The sequence below is a fragment of the Squalius cephalus genome, assembly GCF_949319135.1.
Source record: "Squalius cephalus genome assembly, chromosome: 22".
Classification (NCBI taxonomy): domain Eukaryota; kingdom Metazoa; phylum Chordata; class Actinopteri; order Cypriniformes; family Leuciscidae; genus Squalius; species Squalius cephalus.
Window position 1 is genome coordinate 19,917,042 of NC_137143.1, and position 26,475 is coordinate 19,943,516.

General features: G+C 37.0%; 1 protein-coding gene across 2 annotated transcripts in view; it reads right to left on the bottom strand.

Moving 5' to 3' along the window:
- Positions 1 to 2,369: 2,369 nt before the first annotated feature.
- Positions 2,370 to 26,475, bottom strand: part of mapkapk2a (MAPK activated protein kinase 2a) — a 43,691-nt gene continuing 19,585 nt past the window's right edge. The window contains exons 2-11 of one of the 2 annotated variants that reach the window (XR_013819675.1): positions 11,496 to 11,635; positions 5,508 to 5,572; positions 5,314 to 5,393; positions 5,093 to 5,219; positions 4,921 to 4,996; positions 4,661 to 4,785; positions 4,442 to 4,527; positions 4,249 to 4,329; positions 2,929 to 4,122; positions 2,370 to 2,809 (exon numbers count right to left, since the gene is read on the bottom strand). Coding sequence is in view for 1 of the 2 variants with exons in the window: in XM_079857417.1 (XP_079713543.1) it covers positions 3,973 to 4,122; positions 4,249 to 4,329; positions 4,442 to 4,527; positions 4,661 to 4,785; positions 4,921 to 4,996; positions 5,093 to 5,219; positions 5,314 to 5,393; positions 5,508 to 5,572; positions 11,496 to 11,635 (930 nt within the window). In the remaining variant the exon portion in view is untranslated. Of the gene's footprint in view, positions 4,123 to 4,248; positions 4,330 to 4,441; positions 4,528 to 4,660; positions 4,786 to 4,920; positions 4,997 to 5,092; positions 5,220 to 5,313; positions 5,394 to 5,507; positions 5,573 to 11,495; positions 11,636 to 26,475 lie in introns of both variants that reach the window. The other variant, XM_079857417.1, reaches the window with a different exon arrangement.

Consider the following 26,475-nt stretch of genomic DNA (forward strand, 5'->3'; position numbering starts at 1 on the left):
GACTCGTCCCCCAGAAACAGTCCCACGGACCCAGCCCCAAACCTCATCTCTTAAAAATTAATAAAGGCTGGTTTCTAAAGTACTTCTTCCTGCCTCTATGCTCATGGGTAGCCTAAATGTGTTCCATTCAGACCTTAACATCAAGTATTTTACTGTTATGTGTCAACAAGATTCAAAAATACATTTTCACCGGCTATACCCAATGTTTAGATCTGTTGTGGTATTTATGCAAATTAGCACATACATTATTAGATTATGCACCGTTTGTCCATGTTAACAAACAATTTCAAAAAACTTGTAATACATTTTTTTGTTTGTCTTGATGTAAGTAATCAACTCAGTAATTTTCATGGTGATATCTAAAGGTTCAAATTTTTTGCCCTATTCACGTGAGAAAAAGAATGAATAGGCGTATGAATTTGGGTCTTTTTCAAAATCTCAGACTCGTCTGCTTCTGTTGCAATTTGTTCAACCTTTTTTCATAAAATGACTGGACTATAAGACACCTAACTTACCAGGAATTCATGACCAATTACCATCTCCAAGCTACAGACAGTAGGCCTAACGTTACACACATTTTTTATTTATTTTTTTGAGGTGCAGCGCATTCATATTAACTCAATAGAATGCTTTATCTACTAGGCTAGTTAGCAGTAAACCGTTGACACCTCACCTGAAAGTCTTCGACGTGGTAAGGATTTAGATTTGGCTTTATCTTCGGACTGCAGACTAAACATATAAATACTTTTACTTATTTCTGTTCATCTCAAACAACTCCTGAGCGAGTGGTGAAGCGTGAGGATGAACTAGGCGGGAAGTACTAGACAGTATCTTACAACTGGCTAATTGTGCGCGAAAAGGTCTCTGCCCGTTTGAAGGAACCGCCCAACTGTACAAACAAGCTCTGCCACTGGATCAATTTAAAAGCGAAAAAGGAGAACCAGCGAAAATTCAAAGAGCTGAGTGAAATTGAAGAGGCCACAGAGAGAATAACAATTAAATATGAATAGAATATTAAGTACTAGAAACAATTAATAGCTCAGAAAGGATAGTGGAAGTGTGCACTTAAAGGGATAGTTCAGCCAAAAATGAAAATTACCCCATAATTTACTCACCCTCAAGCCATCCTAGGTGTATATGACATTATTCTTTCAGACGAATACAATCGGAGTCATATTAAAAAATGTCCTGGCTCTTTCAAGCTTTATAATGGCAGTGAAGTCCATAAAAGTTAATCTATCCATCATAAAAGTGCTCCACACCTCCGGGGGGGTAAATAAAGGCCTTTTGAAGCAAAGCGATGCGTTTGTGTAAGAAAAATATCCATGTTTAAAACTTTTATCAACTAAAATAGCTTCCGACAGACGGCCTTACGCATCGATGTATGGCAAAAGAGTAAGTCGACTTGCGTATCCGTCTGCCGGAAGCTAGTTATTTTAGTCGATTAAGTTTTAAATATGGATATTTTTCTTACACCAACACAACGCTTCATATCAGAAGGCCTTTATTAACCCCCCAGAGCCGTGTGGAGCACTTTTATGATGGATCCTTTTAAATTACGAGACTAGTAATTTAAACAGCAAGACCCGTTTTCAGAAAATATACACTCAAGATGTTGGCCTTTAGCTTTCACAACCTGGATTCAGAAGCATAGCAAGAATGCAAGCCTATTCTTAACTTAATGTTAATCCCCTTATCTTAAAAGGATAGGTTTGAAACAACTTCAGGGTGATTAATTGATAACAAATTTTCATTTTGGGGTGAACTATCCCTTTAAGGAAAATGCTGCATTTATAAAAAAGAAAAAAAAAAGAAGAAAAAAAAGGCCATCTTAGGCCATTTAAAAATCACAGTAAGGCTGGAAAGGTTAACAGAGGATGATAACATGTGAAATCAGTTATGAATTAAGATATCAGCAATTTATTCATTGGTTTGGGGGAGATGAGAATGATTACAAGATTTGCATGGTCAATTTCATAGAGTGAATGAGAGGTTTTAAGAACCAAGTTATTATGAGAATATAAATTTAAAAAAAGACTTGTGAAAATACAGATCAGAAACTGTTCATACTAGGATTGGTGGTAATAACATAAATTTACATGTTTAAATGAGACACAGGCAGTTGGGTTTTTTTGGTGTTTTAATCCAAAGTTGAAGCAGACCAAGACATACGTACAGCAGTCAGATACTAAAAACAAGACATATATCTGCGTTTCCCTGTTAGTATAAAGTTCTGTGGGAATTCTAGTCTGTTTTCCAACTTGTCTGATACTGTAGTCTTTGCTTTGAAAAATTAATGCATGAGGGAATCAAAAAGAAACTGCAAACATCAAATTTCCAGACTGACTAAAAAGACGCATTATTTGCAAGAGGGGCACTGAAATCGTTTGAGAGATATCTGCTGTTTGAGAGTATACGCTGCATGTTCAACATTGTGAGCAGTAAATCATGTCCTTAAAAAAAAAGAGGATCAATCACATGACAAATATGAAGTATACAGTTGTTTTTTTCTTTAAAAAAAAAACTATATAGGAAAAATAAAACAAGACCACCTTTCAGAGTACATCAATCAGTGCATCTAAAATCAATCCGTTGGATGCGTAGGATTCCCTTAAACATTTCCAGAACATAGAGGGCATTTCTTTGTTCCATTATAAAACATCTGGTACCTAAAAGCTGCTCACATTCAAACACTTACTGCATGGTAGGCATGGAAAGCACACAAAACACAAACAAAAATGCACTGGCATAACGAAGAGTACAGTCGACAGTTATCACACTTTCATTCTCCAGCCAAAAGAACAACCATCTTGATCACTCTCACAAAGATCCCGTTTCATAATTCATTCATTATACACTTAAAAAAATACAAACGGGCTTTGCGGTTCAGGGTGGTGGATGAAAAACCAGTAGACTATATATGTCTACTGATTATTTCAGTAGGTATTTGTGAAATGAAATGCCAGAGTATAGGTTAACATTCTTTACAAATCGCTGAGGAAAAACTAGCTGGTAACAAATGCATAGGATTGGTTCAAGGCAAATCAAAGCAGTGTGCAATAAAAGTATTTCCGAGCATGAATTAAGCAAAGGGCTGAAAAAATGTGCTAGACTGGCTTTCCATGGTAAGCTTGATCAAATACCAATGTGAAAGCGGAGCAAGCAATATGATCTTTTCCTCTCAATCTGATAACCAACATAAGGCTAATTGGATCTAAAGCTCAAAAAAGATCTTGTATTTTACTAGAGAGGACCCTGTACAATACTGACAGACAATTTCACAGTAAAGAACAGAGTGGGTTTACATTCAAAGAGTCATTTCAGAAATACATTTTCATCTGGACACTGATAGTGTCTCTTGGAACTAGTCTTACTGTAAAAGAGCATTCAAGTGCAGACATGAATGACAAACGTAATGAAGAACGAACAGGAAAGCTAGCACTTATGCATAAGCTCCTCAGAACATGAACAGTACAAAGGAAACTGAATAATCATGCTATTAAGGGGCAACTTATTTTACAAGCGGTCCCGTAACTCAGAATGGAACATCATAAACAGTGGTAAATGCGTGTATAACTCATGAACTCATGTACCAATGGCTTTTGATTAAAAAAAAAAAAAAAAGAGAGAAAAAGGAAAAATAAAATGCAAAAGAAAGGTAACTAAGTTAGCATTCTGATTACCCCACTAAACACCATGTGAAAAACAGAACTCGTGAACACTGTAAGGAGCAAATTAGTGGATGTCGGCTGCTTCACAACTCCAATGTGTATAGTCTTGTTTCATAATTGTACAGCCCCTCTCTTTTGGTAGCAAAGTGGTGTATTAGTTACAAATGTTGAGTGATTAAAAAGAAATATATATATAAAAAAAACTTGTTTTAACTCAATTATTGCTTCCTTAAATCAAACATTTCAACTAATATACGAGTGTAAAATGTGTGTGTGCATGTGCGACAGAGTGAACGTGTCCTTAGCAAGCAGGCGTCTCATTTTCAGGAGCCATATTATTAGCTTTCTTTCTCCTCTTCATCAGCAGCGGATTGGACGAGTCTTCAATCCTCTTGATTTTAATTTGCTCATAGTCGACTCTCATTGTTGCCAAGGCACTAGTCATTTCCTCCTGTGGAATACAGACATATTAACATGAATTAGAATGAAGATATGGATCTGAAGTGCAGTGATTGCAAAAATGTTCTGAAAATGGTCAGATGTTCTGAAAAGCCTTTTTTGTTGAGGGAGGCCTCACCTTGACATCCTCCCATGTGTCTTTCTCTTCTTTCAGAACACGGCTGGTGTGCAGGGGCGTCTGTGGTACCTCCATTGATTGCTATAGCCACGCAAAGCACCAAATAACATAGTAAGCCAAATATAATGTACAAAGGAAATCCATTTGTCTGAATCAACACAGTATCCATAAAATAATGCTAATATTCACTCACATTGATCCAGGGGTGGTTCATGAACTCGGTGATGGTCATCCTCTGTGTTGGCTCGGTTTTCAGTAATGTTCTGATGAGCTGTTTAGCTAAAATAGGAAGACTGAGTCACTCAAATCTATAATCATTCTTAGAAATGTGCAAAACAAATGACTTGAAGATAACAGTATTCTAGGAACGGTTTCTCAAGTCGCTTTCACAAAACAGGAACTTGACAGATACCTTCCTCTGAGACTTCCGACCACTCTGGATTTGGAAACTCATATTGTCCCATACGGATTCGTTTCTTCATACCAGGGGATATAGCCAATCCATGGTTGGAATAGAAAGGTGGGTAACCACAGAGCCTGGAGATTGAATAAAGTGAGAATTGCACCATATCAGACACACTTTAAAAGGTCAGGAGTCACAAAACCCATTTAAATAGAGGCCTAAACAGAGAAAAATGGTGTATGCACAACATACAAGACAGATTCACTTACAGAATATACATGATGACACCCAAAGACCACATGTCACAGGACTTGTCATACTTTTCTGGACCAAGAACCTCTGGGGCTATAACATGAAAAGTTTGAAAAAATGGAAAGGTTTCACGAGTGGGAACATATCTAATTATCAGCATCCAAGTACTGATGATTATGATATTCTTACCAACATAATAAGGAGTATAGCAAGGGGTCGCCAGAGAGTTGTGTGTGGTCGTCTCCTTTGCAAACCCAAAGTCTGTCAGTTTGAGAAGGGCATTGGGCCTTTTAGAGGTATATAAGAGGTTCTCTGGCTGCAAAGTGGATTCACAGGCATATTCAGTTAAGAAAATTAGGAAGTCAAACAATTTTCCATCACTTCAATAGTGGTCATCATAAGACTCTTACCTTGACATCTCGGTGTGCGATGTTTATCGCATGTAAATACTGAATGGCCTCTCCTATACTCTTCATGATATCAGAAGCCTCTGAAAAGACAACAGAATAAGAAATCAGACATTGTATTCAGTATTGTGAAAAAGGGCCTAATTACTATTTCAGTTGTTTGCATAAACTTTGCAAAGTAAGAGTAGACAACTTACCTCTCTCAGTGAACGCCTGGTCCCCTCTGTCCTGAATCCGACTGAACAGCTCACCCCCATCCATGCTTCAAAACACATTAAAAGCAAAAATCAGCGGGCATATTACAAAATACAAGTAACTTTATATTGGTGGAGATATTTTTTGTTAGATTATACAAAATGTGACATTAAAACATAGTTAAGTGAAAAGACCAAAATAAAATTTTATTATTATTATAATACTATTACTATTATTAACAACATTTGAAAATTAAGTAGCAGTAAATTCAGCCAAAGTGGATTTGAAATAGAAATAGTAGCTGGGGCAATGTTTCTTCAAAAGAGCAATTTATTATTTTAAACTGCCAGATATAAGTACTGACCTACCTCTGAAACTCACATACACATTACTTTGTTCAAATACATATAAAACCACATGAAGGGGGGATCTTTTCACCTTTGTCCCCATGTAATCATTGTGGTTATCATTTCCGATTACATGCAAACCGCTGCTAGATGCGCAAGTCAGGTGAGCTCCATTTCTTGAAAACTTGCCAGTTGCGAGAAATTGGGTCACTGGGCTTAGAAAGACTTTCTCTCAACAGAAAAGAGAGGAAGATGGGGGAAGAGAGATAAAAGGGATACAAAGGAGAGGGATCAGCATAATCATAAGCATGATTATGATTTTGTTAATGGGACAATGACTCAAAAACTCATATTTAGTCTACTTGATTGGTTCTTGCACATCCATTATTGCAATAAAGCATGATAATACAATTGAAAGGAGTACACACTGTGCTGATAACTGTGTACATCTATGCAAATACGAAGAATCATACTGTTCTCATATCCCCACTACGGATCACGGCGTGCAAGACGAGTTTCATTTCTACAGCTCACCTAGAACTGCAGTCAGTTTCACGTGAAATCATCAAACGCCTGACAGAGATAGAAAAACGCACTATGAGTTTTGACTGAGACAGCTCACTGTGAGAAGGGGCAATGAACAACCACAACACGTTTCACCACTTTCAATCTTACTAATCCCCAGACGTTGTGCATCTCAGACAGTCGATATATACACTATAGTTGAAAGTATTATTAAAAAAAAAAAAGAAAAAAAAAAGAGAGTGTTAAGCGCTGAATATTGAAAGGCATGTGATTTATGGTACAAACCACTAAAGCCCCACTATAGGGTTGGGTTGCAAAATAATTTCTGTGTATTTTTTCTTAGAAAAGCCATATTTGAAGCTGAACAACAGTGTTGGCATTTTCCATTTCCATCACTTGCGGCACACTCAGTTCTGATGACCTGTAGATTCTGTTTCCTGCGAGCTGAGATGCCTATAGCCTGATTTCTTGTAATCTATTCATGATCTTCTGTAGTCTACGATATAGCCTACCTTCAACCAGCTTATCTTAATATTCGTACTATGACTAACAGCAGTGATATATTGATGATTCTATAAGATGATATCCTATGAGCCACAAATACCACACTATCACTCATGTCAGGAAGCTACTCACTCACTCATTTCTGTCATACAATTAGGGAAAGATTCAACGGTTTCTAAAGAAATACTACACTTCCCTATGAGTCTCTTACATCAAAATGGTGTATGAAATCTTGCATCATCCATTAAACGATATTACTCTTAATAAAATACTATTTCTAAGACTGGCAAAAATAAAATGGTACCTATTAAATTAGCATTTGTGGAATTTTAAAGGGATAGTTCACCCAAAAATAGAAATCCTGTCATCATTTACACACCCTTATGTTGTTCCAAACCTGTATGAATCTATTTCTTCTGCTAAACACAAGATATTTAGAAGAATGTCAGTAATCAAACAGCTGACGATAGCCGGTCTATCTGGTTACCAACATTATTCTAATTATCTTCTTTTTTTAGTTCAACAGAAGAAACCAACTCACACAACTTTGGAACATTTAAAAAAGAAAAAAAAATTGGGTAATCTATCCAATAACCGATGTCAAAAAAGGAATATCTAAAAAAAAAAAAAACCATGTACATAAGATTTTGTTGTGTAGAAATGTACCGCAGGCAGAGGTCAACAAAAAACAGAACTGCCTCCTCTGTTCCTTAGTGCATTTAGATGAAGAAACTTTATAAACTCAACATTTCTGGAGAACACAAGGGAGTGACCAACCTCCAGACTACGCACATAGGCGACCTTCCACAAAATGGTCCTCTAAAATTACTCTCCGCTAAATATCTGTAACCTTTATTGCACAATATTAGTCAAGAGATGCTTCAGCTGTCGGCCATCAGAAGCCATTTGTCAGGATGCAGTGCTCCACATCATAAAGACTCCAGAAAACACTGTCTCTCCAAAAGACCTCACGAATAAACCTGTAGATTAGTATCATAAAAGGAATATTACTTACAGTAGCCAATTTGAACTCTGATATTATGAATTAACAGTAAATTTACATGCAAGCATCATCCGACAGACTTTTGACAGCTTTGTATTCCCGGCCACGGTCAATAGGATCGACAGAGGGTCAAAAGTGCATTATGAGTGTAAAACAAACACTCCTCTGGAAGTTGTGTTGCATTGCCTCTTGTTAGAAAATGACTGCTAGAAGAATATTGCACTCACAAAACAAGACACCAACCACCCATTAAAAGTCTAGTGAAGATTATCCTGGCCCATCCCTATCTGCATCATCTCTGATGACTAAAACAAAATAAAACAAACTTAAATATTTCTAACCTCTATGAATAATTTTCCCAAAAAGCCTAAAATTGTATTAACAAACATCTGCTGATGAACAGTGGTGACAGTCAGGTGCAGTTTCTGACTTCCTACAACAAGACAGGCAGTAAAGAAAATGTCCTAGTCAGCGCACACAAATCAAATAAATTGAAACTGGGAGGTGTGATTTCTGATCCTCACATCATCATATCTGATACAATAAAGGTGAGCACAAGCACATCACTTTGATCTTTTCAATGAAAGCATGCCGTTCTGCTAGCCAAATCATGTTGAAACCAGACAAAATGGTGTCATGAATTAACATACAAGAAGATAATAATCAGCATAAAAGCAATAATAAAGAATCTAATACTAAAGATCTCCACCATGCAAATATTATGCATTCAGTGCAACGTTTGGGCACATACAGTATATATTCCAATTATGGCCGATATGGTCATTTTTTTTATTTGCTAAAAATTAGCATGTTTTGATGTTAGACTGCATTTACGGCAATCACATTAACTTTGTCCAAACATTATATTAAAAACTTCAAGTTTTTGTACCTTTTTTTATTTATTTAAACAGGTATACACCCATTTACAATATATCCACAATGAGGTAGCAGGCAATATAAAATTAAAGTCCCCATGAAATAAAATTTTAGTATGAATATGTAAGCCTTACTATTATTTATAAGCCAGTGTGTTTTGAATTTAGCAAAATTTGAATTTAGAAGACATAAGCATTCAAAACTTAGTCTCTCATTTCTGCCAATGACTTTAATGACATCACTCTGCACTTCAGCTTCTCATCAGATTTTCTGTCCAATCAAGCACTCTCTAGAACCTGAAGCATTCCTCCCCCTACACTATAAATAGACGTTGAAGCTGAAATCGGTCACTTTTTCACACATTTACTATTTTCAATATGATGAAATGGCACATAATGCACTATATAGGGAATCAGGAACTATTCAGACAGTGTAATTATGCTTTCCATTGGGGCGAATGAAGTCTGATTTCACGTTAGTGTCACACGAACTGCTGCAGCACACACAGTTTGCTCCGGTCCAGAGACACGAAAACACAGAGCGGATCATGTGCGTGAGTCGGCACATTCCACAAAACATATCAGACCCATTTGAATTCTGCACAGAATGCTATATTTTAAAGCGATATGGAGGAGATATGGTTAAAGATTAGGAGGAAACTTCGGCTTTACCGAGCTCACCCGCTCTGGCCGAGCTGTGACAAACTAAATGCTATTAGCTATTTTAACAGTGCAGCGCTTCTGGGTTGTACGTCAGAACGTAGGCTCACTATTGGCCGACGCTGGTCATGTGTGTGATGCTGACCAATAGTGAGCCTACGTTCTGACGTACAACCCAGAAGCGCTGCGCTACTCTACGTGAACTCACTCAGAGGCCCACACAGAAGAAAATTAATAGTTGAATAAAGTCGTTATTTTTGTTTGTTTTTTGCGCACAAAAAGTATTCTCGTCGCTTGATAAACTTAAGGTTGAGCCACTGTAGTCACTTGGACTATTTTAACAATGTCTTTACTAACTTTTCTGGGCTGGCAGGTATCAATTATCTTGCAGCCTATGAAGGAGTGAGCCAGCTCTCAGATTTCATCAAAAATATCTTAATCTGTGTTCCGAAGATGAACGAAAGTCTTACGGGGTTGGAACAACATGAGGGTGAGAAATTACTGACAGAATTTTCATTTTTGGGTGATCTAACCCTTTAAAGTTAAATTTATTAAACTACGGTCTTAGGAATACAACTACTACTATTACTACTACCACTACTTATAATATAATATAATAATAATTATTAATATTAGTATTGTATTTGTTTGGCTTCCTAAAACACCAGTGTGAATGTAATGTAGACTGAGACACTATCAAAACTAAAAAGAATTTGAGTTCTATTTAAAGTCCACGCACAAGTCAATGCAAAGACTTTTAATTGGTCAGAATTATTCTGTTCAATTTTGACAATGAAAATGGTTTGGAGCTCTTAATTTTGAACTGTCAAAGCACACCAGATTGATGCATTTGGCTTTAAAATGTACATTTTCTACTCACAAAATACTGTGGAAAAAACTGCTCAGTTGATTGATTCAAATCTCTGACTTAATGATAGATCTATAAATAAACAGGTCGGTATACAATTTTATTTTTTTTATTTTTTATTTTTTTAACTAAAACACTTCTTTCCTCCACCCTTCTTTCCTCCCGAAACTCTAAATAATCAAATCAGTAGTTTGCAATTTAAGTAATCTATTGCAGACTTAACCAAATCACTATTATTTTGTGTCGTCATATGAAAACTTGCATCAATGCGACTTGCATTTTGATTACAGCAGGGACCGTCCCAATGAAGAAATCTGGGTTCAACTGCCTTGCACAGGAGCACACAATGGTGGTTGGTAGAGAAGGTTGGTACCAGTTAGCAATAGCATACATGTTGCAAAGTGTGGGAAACAACAACAGCGTCTGGTTATGCAACTTAAAGCCTATATGGTGGAGAGGTCACCAACTAAGGAGGTACGTCATCAGACAAGGGAATTTTCAATTCACTCAAACATGATGGGGCAAATAGGTGAATGAGTGTTTACCGTAAGTAACCTCCAAACACCTGCTGGTAAACTTTTTACACGGATGAGGCAACGAAACCTTGACAAAACATTACAAATGAGTTAAGGGGCTGCGTAAAAAAGTAACTAAATGAATCAAGGTTTTCATGACAATGCAATTCAGGACATACAGACATAATAATCAGTGCATTGCAAATGTCAAGTCATTATATTGCTCATGAAATATTTACTCAAACTGTGACTAGCCTAAAACAGCAAAATTGACTTGATGTTTTGTTCCCATTGACTGTACTGGTATATAAAAACTCAATGTCAAACATCATTTAACTTGTATTTATGGCAGAAACAAATGCCTGATGATTTTCTTAACATGTTTTACAGCCGGATGACCACAACAGCAAAGGTTGCAGGTTTAATACCAAGTAGGGATGATCCAGGATATAAAGACAGTGCCTGATCATAGTGCTGATCAGCATTTACCATGGAGCAAATATCATAATCTAGGGTTGCTCTATGTAAACTGTTAAATAAAGAAGATGGAACATTCATATTCACAGAATTGTAAATTGCTTATGAATGGAAAGTTGATCAAAGGAAGTGAAATGTAGAAATGACCACAAAAAAAAAAAAAACAGGGCATTTTGTTATCTATACTGAAGACAGCAGAAGATGATGATGACTCACCACTCCATTACAATAAGAAGGCACTTCCTGTTTTGGTAGAGATTCTCATAGACGTCAACAATTCTGACGATATGGGTACAGGAGGAAGCCCGCCAGTGCATCTCCACCTCTCGTCTAGCTTTGGGACAGTCATGAAGCATCTACAATAGAGAACGAAAATGAGCATTAAAAACTAAAGTTTGTGAAAAATATTATTAATATTAATAATAATAAAATAAAAGCACAAAATAATATGACATATGGGGGGAAAAAAGCACAGGAATTATATATATATATATATATATATATATATATATATATATATATATATATATATATATATATATATATATATATATATATATATATATATATATAATTCCTGTGCTTTTTGTTAATGTTAATCTATATATATATATATATATATATCTGTGTGTGTGTGTGTGTGTGTGTGTGTGTGTGTGTGTGTGTGTGTGTGTGTGTGTGTGTGTGTGTGTGTGTGTGTGTGTGTGTGTGTGTGTGTGTGAGTGAGTGAGTGAGTGTACAGTTTAAAAGTGCAGAACAACCACATATGAATACGTGTCGTTGAGAGGATTTCTGAAGTTTTGCCTCCCTCTAGTGGTAACAAAGTAATATGCAAGTCAAGGAATTGGATGATCAGACAAAACTGATCAGATTCTAGTCCACTATGTATGTGTGAGATTGTGCCGATTTCATTAGATGATCATCCTCTAAGGAAATGGGATTTAAATCGCTTAGTACTTTATTCAGTTTTCACACTAAAATAATGCAGTGATACTCTTTTAAATGAGTTTCATGAATGACCTCATAAATCCATTTGTAACGATTTAAATTTCACACATCCCTTTTTTTCAAAAATAAAGCATGTAATTTACTGTAGGCAACTAGCCCAAATGCCCTTCATATGTTTTAAAAGGATGACCTTTTAAAATATACAGAACATTTATATGGTTGCGTAAAGTTAAAAGCCACTTTCACTCCCAACTCACATTTCAGAGCCCTGGAAAATTGAGCAGTATTTTATGAATGCTAAAAGCAATGACATCATTGAAAATGTCAAATATAGACTCTCAATCCCAAGACCTGACTGAAACGTCACTGACAGCAGAATGTGGTCCAGTCGTAAAGCTAGGTTAAAAATAGCCCTCTTTTAACTCACTAAAAGAGAATTACAGACTCTTGTTTCTGAGATTTTTGCTTTTAGGATGATGGGTAAAGGATGATGGGTAGATAGTTTTAAATTCCAAATTAATATTAGGCCTCTATGAGACGAGGAACACAGGATGCTTCCTATCATAAAGGAAACTCTGGAATGATATTCATGTTAATTCACACTAAAGCACTTGATTGAGTGTAAATGGAAAGCACAAAGAAAAGGACTCATGGATACTATACTACACCAGCTATGTATGACAAGCAGTGGAAAGAATCCCTCTGGGATGGGGGGCGGGGCTTCTTGTCCAGATAGCTGGCTTAGAGATCTCAGGATTCCTCTTTTTGCACACCACCAAATCACGCCTGTCAAACCGCTTAATTCTCACACCAGCCTACAGGGGGCTAAACAGCCTATTTGGCAGAGCTCTCAGGAACTTTCATTTGCTTCATGCCAACCAAGTATAGTTATTCAGACCTACTTGACTACTGAGAGAAGATGGGTATCACAAACGTAAACGAATATGGAAAAATATTAGGCTAAAGATATGTAACATGCAGACACATCTGATGTTACCCACACATTGCACAACAAATGACAGCAGTCACAAAGCCTCTCCCTCACCAAAGCCATCTCTTCTCTAGCACAGACAGATAGCTGCAATATTTAATTTCAAGGTGGCATTTCACTAATGCTCAGCAGATCACAAGTTTTTTGTTCATCTTGGTAGAATATTCATTAGCCTATAGAGCGAGATGGACCTGAATTACTCCACTCCTATTTGCTTACTATCATTTCAAATACCTAAATAGGGTTTGTTAAATGTTTTTGACATTTGATAGCATTTTAAATCACAGATGAGATAACCTAATTTTTATTATATATATTAAATATATCAAGGTCCAATTCCACACTGTTGTAGAGCTGATCTGATGTGTAAAAGGGTAGACGACATGAAAATGGAAGCAGAGCGACTTACTATACATTTGAAACCATTAAAAAAAGCAAAAACCTTGGTGAGCAAAACAGGTAGCATACATTAAGACATTAATAAACTGTAAAAAAAAAAAAAAAGTAAATACATCTAATACATTCTGTAGCCAACTAATTAGCGATGGACATTGGATATTTTTTCCTCATGCAATGTTACGTACTGATGTAAAAATGACTTTTTTTACTTGATAAAACTTGAAAGAAAGAAGGGGTGATCAGGGGAGACGCACTTATACAGATCTATTGTCTGAAAAGACTAACCCTGAGTCCTCTGACAGAGATCAGTTAAGATCCAGTTCTTGGAATCACTGGCTGTTTTTTAAGTAACTACAGACCTAACATTTTAGAGTGCCATACACAATCCATACTAGCATAAATGCAAGAAGAACAAGAACTGTGTCAGGTCTGCGAAAACACTCAGGGCATTATATCTAGATCTGAAATAAAGCACAGTCTGGTAAGTTGAGACACCTTATTGTTCAAGCGACATGTAATCATATGCTGAGCTGACGAACAGAAAGTGTTGCCAAGCCAACATAGACCAATTATTGCCGTCACTGGTCTAATTCCTGCTTTGTTGTGAAGACCAAGAAGAAAAGCTTGAAACACATCACAGAAACAAAGAACAAGGTTTGAGCTCTCAAACGCCATGCCAACTGAATGGCAATTTGCAAAGCGGACAAAGCACATCTGTCAAATGAAACAGTCTGACAATTAGTATTTTTTGGACAATTATGTACCAAACTGAAATTTCTTCTCCAAAACCAAGTGCCATTACAGTTTTCATTCATTTGGCACTAACTTTGCATAAAATTACAATTTTATAATCAGGGCCTGAATTTCATTTTGGAAAATGGGGGGGAATTCAGAATAAATAAATGTAAATACAAATGAAATAAAGAGTGCTTTAAGGTTTTCAGGTAGGTCTAATTCAGGTACAGGAATTCTACAGAAATTTAATTGTATTTAATTGTATAAATTCGCTAGCTTTTGTTCTTTGATTAACATTAATGACAGACAGCAACAGGTTTATTAGGCTGCTGTCACTTTAAGAGCTAATACACGGATCATATATAATGATACACATGCGTTTTCTTTCTCAACTGTTTACATTCACTTAAAATTATGTCTCACAGAAAGTTTTCAAATTACTAATTTGATCTGGTAATCTGTGTGGATTAATCTGCTCATTCAACCAAGAAGCTAATTATATAAATGTTTGTGGGAATTTCCAGCCTTATAAAATGTGAAACCTATGGGAATTAATAAAATTATGCGCAACACCCACACTCCCGCACCAAAATTCAAGCCCTAATAATGTTCACAACATAAATGGCTTATAAAGAAATATGAACCGTTATACTTAAATTAAAGGGCACCTATTTTTTACAAGATGTAACATAAGTCTCTGATGTTCCCAGCAAGGTTATTATAGTTTTGCTTTTTTAAATTAGTTTTTATTTTAATATCATTTTCAATTTTGCTTTAAATTTCAGTTTAGTTTTAGTTGGTTTCATTAATGGTTTTGTTAGTTTTAGTTTAGTTTTTATTTTGCAAACACATTTCTATTTAGTTTTTATTTTATTTAGTTTCAGTAATTATAGTTTAGCAGAGCAAACAGAACACTTCCAGACCAAAGCGAGACGTTTAATATCAGCAAAGTTTAATGTTTGAACAGATTACAGTTAACTCTTGTGCAGACATCTTAATAATAAAAATAAAATAATGGTTTGAGATTGAACAAAGCACCAAATAAATGGAACTTAAAAGTATACAAGAAAAAACTATGAAAAAGTCAGACAAACTAATTAATATTAAAGATGAAATCTTGTTAAACATGCCTAGTTTACTTTTTTCAGCTTTACAAATGTAGCAGAGTGACCACTGGTACATTTAAAAAAATAAATAAAAAAACCTCAATTAATCTGACTACAGCCAACACAACCTGCTGTGAAGCCAGTGTGATTAGGCTAAATAATGAAGTATCTATGCAGTGTGTACATGTTTTTCTATTCTGGTGGGGATTTAAACCTGAATGCACAGACTCATGGGGACTCGTGTCACTGTGGGGACCTAAAGTGAGGAAACAAGCTTATAAATTATACAGAATGAGTTTTTTTGAAAATGTAAAAATGCAGAAAGTTGTGTGTGATGGGTAGGTTTAGTGGTCAGGTTAGTGTGTGTGTGTGTGTGTGTGTGTGTGTGTGTGTGTGTGTGTGTGTGTGTGTGTGTGTGTGTGTGTGTGTGTGCTGGTATTCCCTACAATGGCGTAAATGTCTCCACATGGATAATAATATTATTAGCAGTAAATGTTTTGTAAAAACAAAGATAATAACAGCATCTGTCAGCCTGTCAACCTTCATGAAAACATGACATCTCAAACATTGGTAGTTGTACATTAAAGGTTTTTTGTGCTTGGCGGACTTGTCCGTATCTCACGCATGAAACGGCATTCTAATGACGCTCAAACAAACGCATTTAGTTGGATTGGGGGGTGCATTCCCTTCAAAAACAAAAGTGACCAACTGCGTCTTCAGCAGCTCAGGTTGTTGGGAGTAAATGATGATTGCTATGTTCATTCTTACATCAAACAACAAAACCCCTAAATCGCTTAGAAGACATTCTTGTCTACAGCTGCTCCGGCGTCGAAACAATGGCGGACTGTGTACAGCTCACTCAGGGCGGGTCTATGCTAATACGGCAATGTCTGTCAACAGTCGTGGGCGGGGCTTGTGCAAAAGTATGTCACATTGCCCAGAATCTGAAAACGGCTTGTTCTGAGACACTGCTTATGATTAATGGGGATTTAAAAAAAAAAAGCACTAGGTGGATTTCTATCATTTATAGGGTGGTTGTGTACACACACTGCCAACACACATATGTTCAAACACCATGTAAAAGAATTTTGCATAATAGGTGCCCTTTAAAGCACCTCTTTGCTAGCAAAAAAAAGTGAGTGAAATCAAGACTTTTATTTGTCATCTGAATGCTATATCATTTGTTACACCATAACTTTGGATAGCACTGTCATTCTGAGTAAGGTTAAAGAGTATTCATGCTGTGACTGTGTAAATAAGGGAAAACTGCGTCATAAAGGGTCTGAAGGTGCACTGGGTGCAAGTAGCTTGCGTCACAGGAACAGAGATTTGAAGGGCAGCCACCTGTCCAACCTGAATGCAACTAAAACATCTATATTAGACTGTAGTGACTAAGATATTAGATGTCATTAACAAATCTCCATGGATCATTGTGAGTGACAGGGAAGAAAGACCATATGGCAGACGGTACAAGCTTTGTTTTGCATGTGAAGGGGGATATGAAAGAAGGTGTGGTGTCACGTGTTGTGGGGGGGGGGGGGGTTGGGAGGTTTGGGAGGTGTTGGTTTTCTCCAATGAAACATGTGGTGGGGCTGAGTGTGCTCCGATTTCACTGCTAAACCCCAAAGCAGCCTTGATATCCAGCTAATGTCCTGACAACACGCAGCAACAACAACAACAACAACAATCTACGACTTCAACAGACACAAACAAAGGAGACACTTACAGTGGCATACGAGTACAACGTTTAGGATAAACATACAAAGCAAGGCTCGAAATTGCGACCATTTTGGTCGCATATGCTCCTGAAATTTAATCTGTGCGACCTAAAAATATATTTGGGAGCATTTGTGCGAGTGCAAATAATGGTTGTGGTGCGACCTGTTTTCATTTCTCTAAAAAACGTTTGCAAATAACTTCACAGTGTGTACCTTATGTCCGCTGATACGCGATGGCCGGACCGTCATTCTATCCAACGTTATATAACCAATCCCGGGGTTTTTCCTGCATTGATTTTTTTTGGCGGCCGCCAAAGCCTTATTTGATCGGTGCGTGAGTGACTGCTGCGCTTGACGAGAGAAAGCCCCGGCCGCGCGCGCGCACTCTCACGTCTTCAAACAACACGAGCGCTGTCGTGCTCTCGTGCTCTCACGACTTGCTCTCTCTCCCTCGCGCATATTAATCAAAATCATTTGACACGATAGAAAAAGGGCGGAAGACTGAAGTTTCACGTGGAGCATTCGGAGATTTTTTTTTCTCCTAAATTACCGTGGAGTGTGAATTGTGCTAAAAAATAAACTACCGGGATAATCACACAACGCTTGCCGTATGCTACACGTCCACTAATGACACGTCCGATTCGCGAACTAATGACTCATTTGAACCGATTCACTTTAATGAATGGTTAAAACAACTGATCTGTCCAACACACTCACGAGACGTCTGAATCGGTGTATAACAAATCGGTAACACTTTACAATAATGTTCCACTTATTAAATTCTAGTTAACACAGTTAACATGTACTATTAATAAACTGGACTTTGTTAATTTGTTAACCATTGTTAATGTTAATTTCAACATTTGGGCTACTAATAGCCTACATTATTGAATTTTTTATTATTATTTGTTAACATAGTTAATGCACTGTGAAGTAACATTAATGAACAATGAACAGCTGTATTTTTATTAACTAAGATTAACAAAGATTAATACAGCATATTAATAGCAATAGAGTGCCAAGTGCCAAGCAAAAATGCAGGGACAGGTGTGTGGCAAACAAATCAGGTTCATCAGGTTCGATTATTAAGGCTTTTAATCGGCAGGATACGTCAAATATAACCATACTGTCTATGAATATAACACCGCATACACCATCACCAAAGAAGAGCTTGCCTTCACTAAATTTATGTCAAATGACAAATCATGTGCCAATATCATCGGGGTGAGATGATATAGAGCCAGAAGACCAAATTTCAAATCTTGGCCACAGGATGAAATAAAATCTGTTAATATATAATTTGTAGTTGTGGTGCTCCTTAATTTTTGCTGGTGCTCCTAACTTTTTGAAGTTGGGAGCACCAGTGCTACCAAGTAAAAAAGTTAATTTCGAGCCCTGCAAAGTCAAAGTATTTTTACAATAACAGCAATAAAAGCTGCATTATCTAGGTCTGTTAGTCTGACAATGCTAAAACCAGATTAAAGATTTTTACATGGCATCTTAAAGAGACTAAATTTGCTTTAGACCAGAGGATCTCAACTTTTTGACTTCAAGGCCCCATTGTTCATGAAAATATTTAAAGGCCCTCCTCTCACTCACAATTTCTACCCAATAAAATATCTTGATTTTCAGTTATCTTATTTTCATGCTTGTTTTCTTCATCTTGAGACCCCTTGGAAATTTGAGGCCCCAGCAACCTGGCTGAGAACCACTGCTTTATACCAACTAAAATCAAACTTTTAAAGTGCATGTAAATATAGACTGATAGTTCACTTAAAAATGATAACTTAGTCATCATTAGCCGCTTTCCTACTGGAGGAACCTTTTCACAGTTCCTAGAACTATTGGCTAAAGTACCCGTATGTTCCTGCGGTGCGAACACGCTGACTAGGAACGACTTTAGTTCCAGGAACTCCATTTGGAGGAACTAATTGAGGAACTAATTTAGCTCCTACTTCAGAGTAGGGTCTAAACCAGTACTATAGGAACTACCCGTGATGTTAGTGTACGCTGATGACCTAACGCACGCAAAACACCAGCACCTGCCATTTTTAAAACAGCTATATGTAAACACACAGATTATAGCCTATATATTTACTCCAAAAACTAGATACAAACATGGAAAACAGTGATAGATGGGTCTCTAAACCTTTATGCTGAAGAGAAAATCCAACGCAACTTTGAGGGGACCAAGTCAAACATGATTATGTATTTCTGCTCAGCTAGCAACACAGGACATCAACCACACACGGCATAGGCTAATAACTTTTTTTCATATACTGTGTACTTTCTATAACAATTCTATCTAATAACATGTTAAACAGTACTGTTAGACAGATCGCTAACTAATGAACACAGAGAATGCGAGCATTGTTTGCTCTGGCGTTCTCAGCGCCGTCAAAATAAAGGTCCGTCGCTCCGTCAAAATAAAAGTCACCGTGCTTGCGTCACTCCCTTACCCCTCCTACCAGTTCCTATGGCCACTTGGCCAGTGCGAACGCAAACAGCAAAACCGAGTTTGGGGGAGAGTAGTTCATAGAACTGTTTAGAAGTGGACAGTTCCTATAACTAAGTTCCTAACTACTTGGTCGGAAAGCGGCTATTTACTCACCCTCATGTCACTCATTTTGTATTCTGTAGAAGAAAAATTCATACAGGTTTAAAGTAGGGGTGTAAATCGGACAGTACATCACGATACGATACGATATCGATTCTCTCAGCCAGCGATACGATATTTTCCGATACTTCAAAAAATTCCACGATACGATTCGATTCAGGGCTATATCGATCGATTAATCGATATTTAGATATTATGTTCACACAACCAGTTACGTTTTTATTAACTCACAAATGCAATCAAAATATATAACATGAACGTTTAATTAAACTCTTTGAAAATTGCACACCCTCTCCCAATTGGGACATTTATAACAGAAGTGGTCATTTGAAAGTACTCCGTTCTTGTTCATTTTCATAAATCATGTTTTTTATTATTATTGTGCATCCAAGTAATATCAATCAAACTGCAGCTGGGTTGTTTTGATTAATAATAATAATAATAATAATAATAACTTTAAAAATACAGGTAAATTACAAAATTAAAGTTAATTGAAAGTATGCTTTAATATGTTAAAAGTTTTTTTTTATTTTTTTAGCAGAGCAGATACATTCACATTTCATCTTTCTAAGTCAAACAAAACCAAGTAATTGCTATGATAAATAATACAACACTCGGTTAATCTTCATAACGTTAATCTCCTCATCTGACATAGACGCCTAACAAACTTTGTTGTTGTGATAACGTACACGCAGTACAGAGAGCTTTTCCCTCACCACTAAACGAGCTGCTTTAGTAAGGTTCCGTGAAAATGTTTCAGGTTTTATTTTCCTTTTACGCCTTCAACAAGATATCACGAGTTCATTGAAATTATCCATCCTCGATCACTTTTAGTCAGCTTTGACGAAACTCCTCTTAGCCAGCGCGTCTTTTCAAAGTAACATCTGACCTGAATACTGCGCGCTGAGTTGCTAAAATGGACTTATCGTGTTGTCACCCAACAAGGGTGCGAGTCAGGGACGGACTGGGGCTAAAAAACAGCCCTGGACTTTCTCCCAAATAGGCCCATCATCCGGCCATTCGCCTCTAGACGTGCGCGACAGACACTAGCCAGGATAGTCCTGATACTATATGCCACAATACTGTAGCCTATCAGACAAGGTATTCACAGCAAGTAACATCTCAAAACCAATGATGATTATTGGGGTTGTGTTTATTAATGAAGCCTCAGCCTTCAAATAAAAAAAAAAAATGTACAATGCCATAAAATACAAATAATGAAATGTCACTGGCTACAGAAACCCCAAATTACACAAACTTGTAATTATAAAACATATAGTTACTATACCAGGGGTCTCCAACCTTTTTGTGTGCGAGGGCTACCTCAAGGGATGAAATAATCTAGAAGGAATTTTAATTTGTTATACTCCAATATTTATTATACATAACATGGTGAAGCTTTTTTACTTTTGACCATCATATGGGAAATAATAAAATATCTTGATATTCTGGTTCAGACTTACAAGTGTTAAAAAAAAAAAAAAAAAATTCCTGAAAAATTATGAACATATTTATTGATTTTTTAGTTGATTTTCTATAAACCTATTGTATGTGTTATCAAAAACAGTTGCCGAACATTTAGTAGGCTATAAATATGAATGAAAAAAATAAACTGCCATAACTTCTAAACAAAACATTACTGCATTAGGCCTACATTTAGCCTAATACATTTATACATGACTATATTAATATAACAGCATTTTAAATATGAATACAGGCACATTTCTGCCAAAAAAAGTTTGTTTTACTAAAGTTAATTCATAAGTTTTGGTGTGAAATGTCTTCTAGCTGGTTTGTTCTCAGAACAATGTTTCGCCGTTTTTTTTTTTTTTTTTTTTTTGCGTCAATATGTTGAGAATATCAGCGCTGTTTCATCTGGCTTTTTGCAAGCTTAAATCACATAGTCATTTGTGGGTTTATAATAGAGATAGAGAATTCTGCGCTGAATTTAAAGGCTTCTCAGTGGATCGCGCAGCTCTGTGTAATAATGTTCGCGTGATCGAGATCAGCCCGCACAGCTGCTTTGTCCACGATCGCTGTTTTTTGGGCCGAGCTAATAATGCGCTGCTCAGATCAAACAAGTTTTGTTCCGCTTTTTGAGCGTTTGCCATTTGATGTTTCTCATACGCAACGCAAATGACAGCTATTTATAGAATGTGTTTAGCGGGCAACTCACAGGCACCACGTCGGAGACCACTGCTATTCAAATATAATGTAAGCAAATTTAAAAGTGCAGCCTTATAAAACTAACTTTCTGTCAGTGGCTATAGGCTGACTCTTCTTCCTCAGTTGTTGTTTTTTACACGTAGCATATAATTGATCATATTAGTGCCCCTGCTGTTGGCTGTTCATATTGCTTTATTAGACTTTTTTTTTTTTTAAGTGCCGACGGCCCTCGGTTGGACGGCCGTTCTGGACTTTTCCAGAACGCACAGATTGTCAGTCCGTCCCTGGTGCGAGTGCTTGTCTGTTTCTGCTGTAAAACATGAACTCGCGATGCCTTGACAGCGGACAATACCGACTTTTGTGAAAAAAAAAACTTGTTTAGGGTTTAGTCAGTCTTGTCAGGCGTCTTTTTCAGATGAGGAGATTAACGTTACACACCGGCAGGCGGTTGGTGAGTAAACGAAAATGTGTGCTTTTGCGTAAGGATGTTACGTGAGAATGTGAGTGTCAAAATAAAGGTGTATATCGATATTTTAAGTGTGGAATCGATGCATCGTATCGTTAGACATTATATCGATGCATCGATCCATATCGATGTATCGTTACACCCCTAGTTTAAAGGAACATTAGGGCGACCAAATGACAAAACATTGATATAACATGGCACAAGTGTTGCATTAGTTCCAACCCTCCAACACATACCTGTAGTTTTCAAATAAGGCTGAAGGACTTGAGCAGAATCAGGCGTGTTTAATAAGGGTTGAAGCTAAACTCTGCAGGGCAGTGGCCCTCCAGGAACTGAGTTTTTCACCCCTATTATACAGTGTTGTGCTCTTTTAGTTGTCACTTGTCAGTGTTTGATTTTGCAAAGGGACACATTTCTGTTAAAGGGATGGTTCAGAGTAAAATCAACCTAGGGTCCTTTGCACCATGACCTCGGGCCAAACTTCCTTATGCATCACTTTCTGCCAGGACTTTTACGGGCTTTTCCCAAATCACGGAAGTGACCTCGACGTCCGGGTTAGCGGTAGCATAAGCATCAGGCAAGTGATGAAATGTTCAGTTTTCCACACATTCTGTGTTGTGAATTTTCTAGTAGTGAAATGAAGACATAAAACATTAATTTAATTGATCTTTTATATGAAATTAAACTTGCGGCACAACTGAGCTTTATACTGTTAAAATGACAACATAAAAGAAAAAGTGTGATTATTCCTTAAATTAATTTTTGATCATTTATTATTATTAGTGTTAGTAAGTATTATTATTAAATTGAGATATCTATATTTTAATATAGATAAGAATTTAGTTCATTATTATTAGTTAATAATTAATTATAGTTCGGTAATATATCAATTTAAACTGAACTTTTATTTTGACGGGTTGTGGTGAAGACCTTTGAGTTTCCGTGTTAATGATATAACGATAGTTTTCTTAAACAAAACTGTAAAATGCTGATGAACTTCAGCGACTCTCAGAGCGGCTCTGGAAATGCCTTCATGTTCTCATATAGTTAGACTGCAGAGGCTGAAAAACACAGCGAGCGTCACACGTGCTTTGTGTGTGTGTGTGTGTGTATCTTTGTGAGGACCAGACAATTGGAGTGAGGACAGAGTAAAGTGAGGACATTTTGGCCGTTCCTCACTTTCTGAGACCCCTTTAAAGGCCTGTTTGAGGGTCAAGACTTGGTTTTAGGGATAAGGTTATAATTAGGTTAAGGGTATAGTTTAGGGTTCGGGTAAGGCACTTATTTGTGTTGGGTTAGGTTAGGGTAAGCGGCTAGAGACTGCATTGAGTCAATGAATGCCCTCATAAAGAAAGATGTACGTACGTGTGTGTGTGTGTGTGTGTGTGTGTGTGTGTGTGTGTGTGTGTGTGTGTGTGTGTGTGTGTGTGTGTGTGTGTGTGTGTGTGTGTGTGTGTGTGTGTGTGTGTGTGCGCCACTCATTCACACAGAGACACGCAGAACATGCAGGATTCGTATTTAAAAATGGTCTCACTCTTGCGCCCAGATACGTTCTCAAGTACCGAAATTTGGCACACAATGGGCATTTTGACAATTGCGTATATTCAACCATTCAAGCACAATAAGACGTGATAGAGAATTGAATTTGCAATCGCACGGTGAGAGACGCAGCTTTCTGTGCACATGCTTATGCTGCGTGTCAGTCAGTCAGTTCTTTTTTTTTGTGCTTAACACTTTTTAACATCAAACATGTCCCAAATTCACAAATCGCCTTTTGAGAATGGCAGCTTTCTGTGCGCGCACTTTGGCAGTGTGCCAGCCAAGCCAGTGTTGCCATATCAGGTCGACAATTTCCAGCCCTAAAGCTCTAAAAAACCCACCCAAAAGCATTCACTGCCAGAAGAATGTGATAGAATTCTAATGTCATGACAACCAAAGTGTACAAGTACCTCCTAAAAAACTAAATAATAATAATGACAAAATAAAATTATGAAAATGAATCAATTCTCCTGCCAGGAGAACAAACAGGAAAACGGATCAAAACATAGTGAAAACAGTAAAAGGCAAATAGAAAAAAACTCCAAAAATCCAATCTCCCCCTGAAACCATCTTTCGGGAACCATCCTCTTTAGAAACCATCTTTGGAAAAAAAAATATTTGAAGTGTAATTTGATTTAGTTTGTCTCACGTCCCATTAGATTACATGGTGAGGGTGGGGTTTATGACCTATACTGCATCCAGCCACCTGGGGGCGATCAAAATGTTTTGGCTTCACTGGACTTGTGCGGCACACTTGGGGTACATGCACACTTAGTTTTTGTTTATTAACCAAATAGCCTATAAAATGTAGAAGTTTGAAAACTGCTGAACTGACCCCAAACCAGCCCAAATTTTGTCTACCCGCCCAAACAAATTTTGTACCCGCACAATGAAATTCAAAACCACCCAATTTGGCAACACTGAAGTCAGCACAAACACAGCACAGAGTTCCTGTTCTGGATAAATTGCGATTATAATTTTTTTACAAAGCATGTCCCACTCTATTTATTCTCATCTAGGGCTGCACGATATTGAAGAAAAACGTGATATGCGATAACTTGTAGGGCTGGGTATCGTTCAAAAAATTTCGATACCAATACCGATACCTTGATTTCGATACCGGTTCCTGAACGATACTTTTTTCGATATCAATTTTATGAAATCCATTTTAACAAGATTACATAACACATTACCTCAGAAAAACTTTGGTTTTATTTTTTCAGTTTGACTCATGCTCCTTAGCCAGTGCACAAAGGAACAAAAAAAGCACAAAGGAACAAAATATTCCTTATACATATACATAAGGAACAACATATTTTTTTATAAAGAGCTCATGCTCACCAAAGCTGAATTTGTTTGATCAAAAATACAGCAAAACTTGTAATATTGTGGAATAGTATTACAATTTAAAATCTTATTTGAATATATTTCAAAATGTAATTTACTCCTGTGATGTCAAAGCTGAATTTTCAAAATCATTACTTCAGTGTCACAGGATCCTTCAGATATATGAAAACAGTTTTTGGAAACTATGATACATTTTTTCATGATTCTTTGAAGAAAAAAAATTTCAAAAGAACAGCATTTATTTGAAACAGAAATCTTTTGTAACATTACACGTTTTAAGGTCATTTTTGATCACTTTAATGCTTACTGAAAAAAGAATTCAGACCAACCAACACATTTTTGAACGGCAGTAGGTCATTATTGCAATATAAACACGGTCAGAGTGATCAACAAGGTATCTCTTCATTTACCAGTCAAAGACGGAGCCACTTTCTGCTCTTATGTTTACTCCGTGCACTGTCAAGTGCTTCATCATATCTGTCGAGGTACCGGTCTTTGCAGCAATTATTTTACCGCAAATACGGCATCGCGCGGTGTTGGCATCGAGCCTGGAGAAATGCAGCCACACTTTTGATCGACTTTTCCACATCTTTAGAGTATTGTGAGTGTGTGTGCTCGCGTCTCATTGAGAATGTGCGCGAGTTTGTGTGTGTGTGCTCGCGTCTCATATGAGAATGTGCGTGGACAGTTTGTGTGGGCGCGCGCGTCTCATATGAGTATGTGCGCGGACAGTTCCGCGCGTCTCGTGTGTGTAGAGTTTGCGTGTATGTGCGTGAGCGACTTTAGGCGTGTCGTTGTGCATTTCATATGTATTTGTTTGAGCACTGACGTTGACGAGTTAACCCCTTAGGGTATCGAAATCTGGTACCGAAAAACAAGTCATTTTTCGATACTCGATACTACCGAGGCAATTCGGTCGGTACCTAAAAAGTATCGAACTCGGTACCCAGCCCTAATAACTTGTTAAATAAAGCATAAGCGTATTGCATAACAAATATCACATTTAGTGTGTAAAATCAAATTTTAATTATATTTAAATACTAAAAATTATATAACCAATATATACATATTCTTTCTGGGAAAAGAAAGCATCACTACAGCTTCTTAAAGTGAACAGCAGTGTTTTAGGCAAATTGCAACCAACAGGACAAATACAATAAAAGA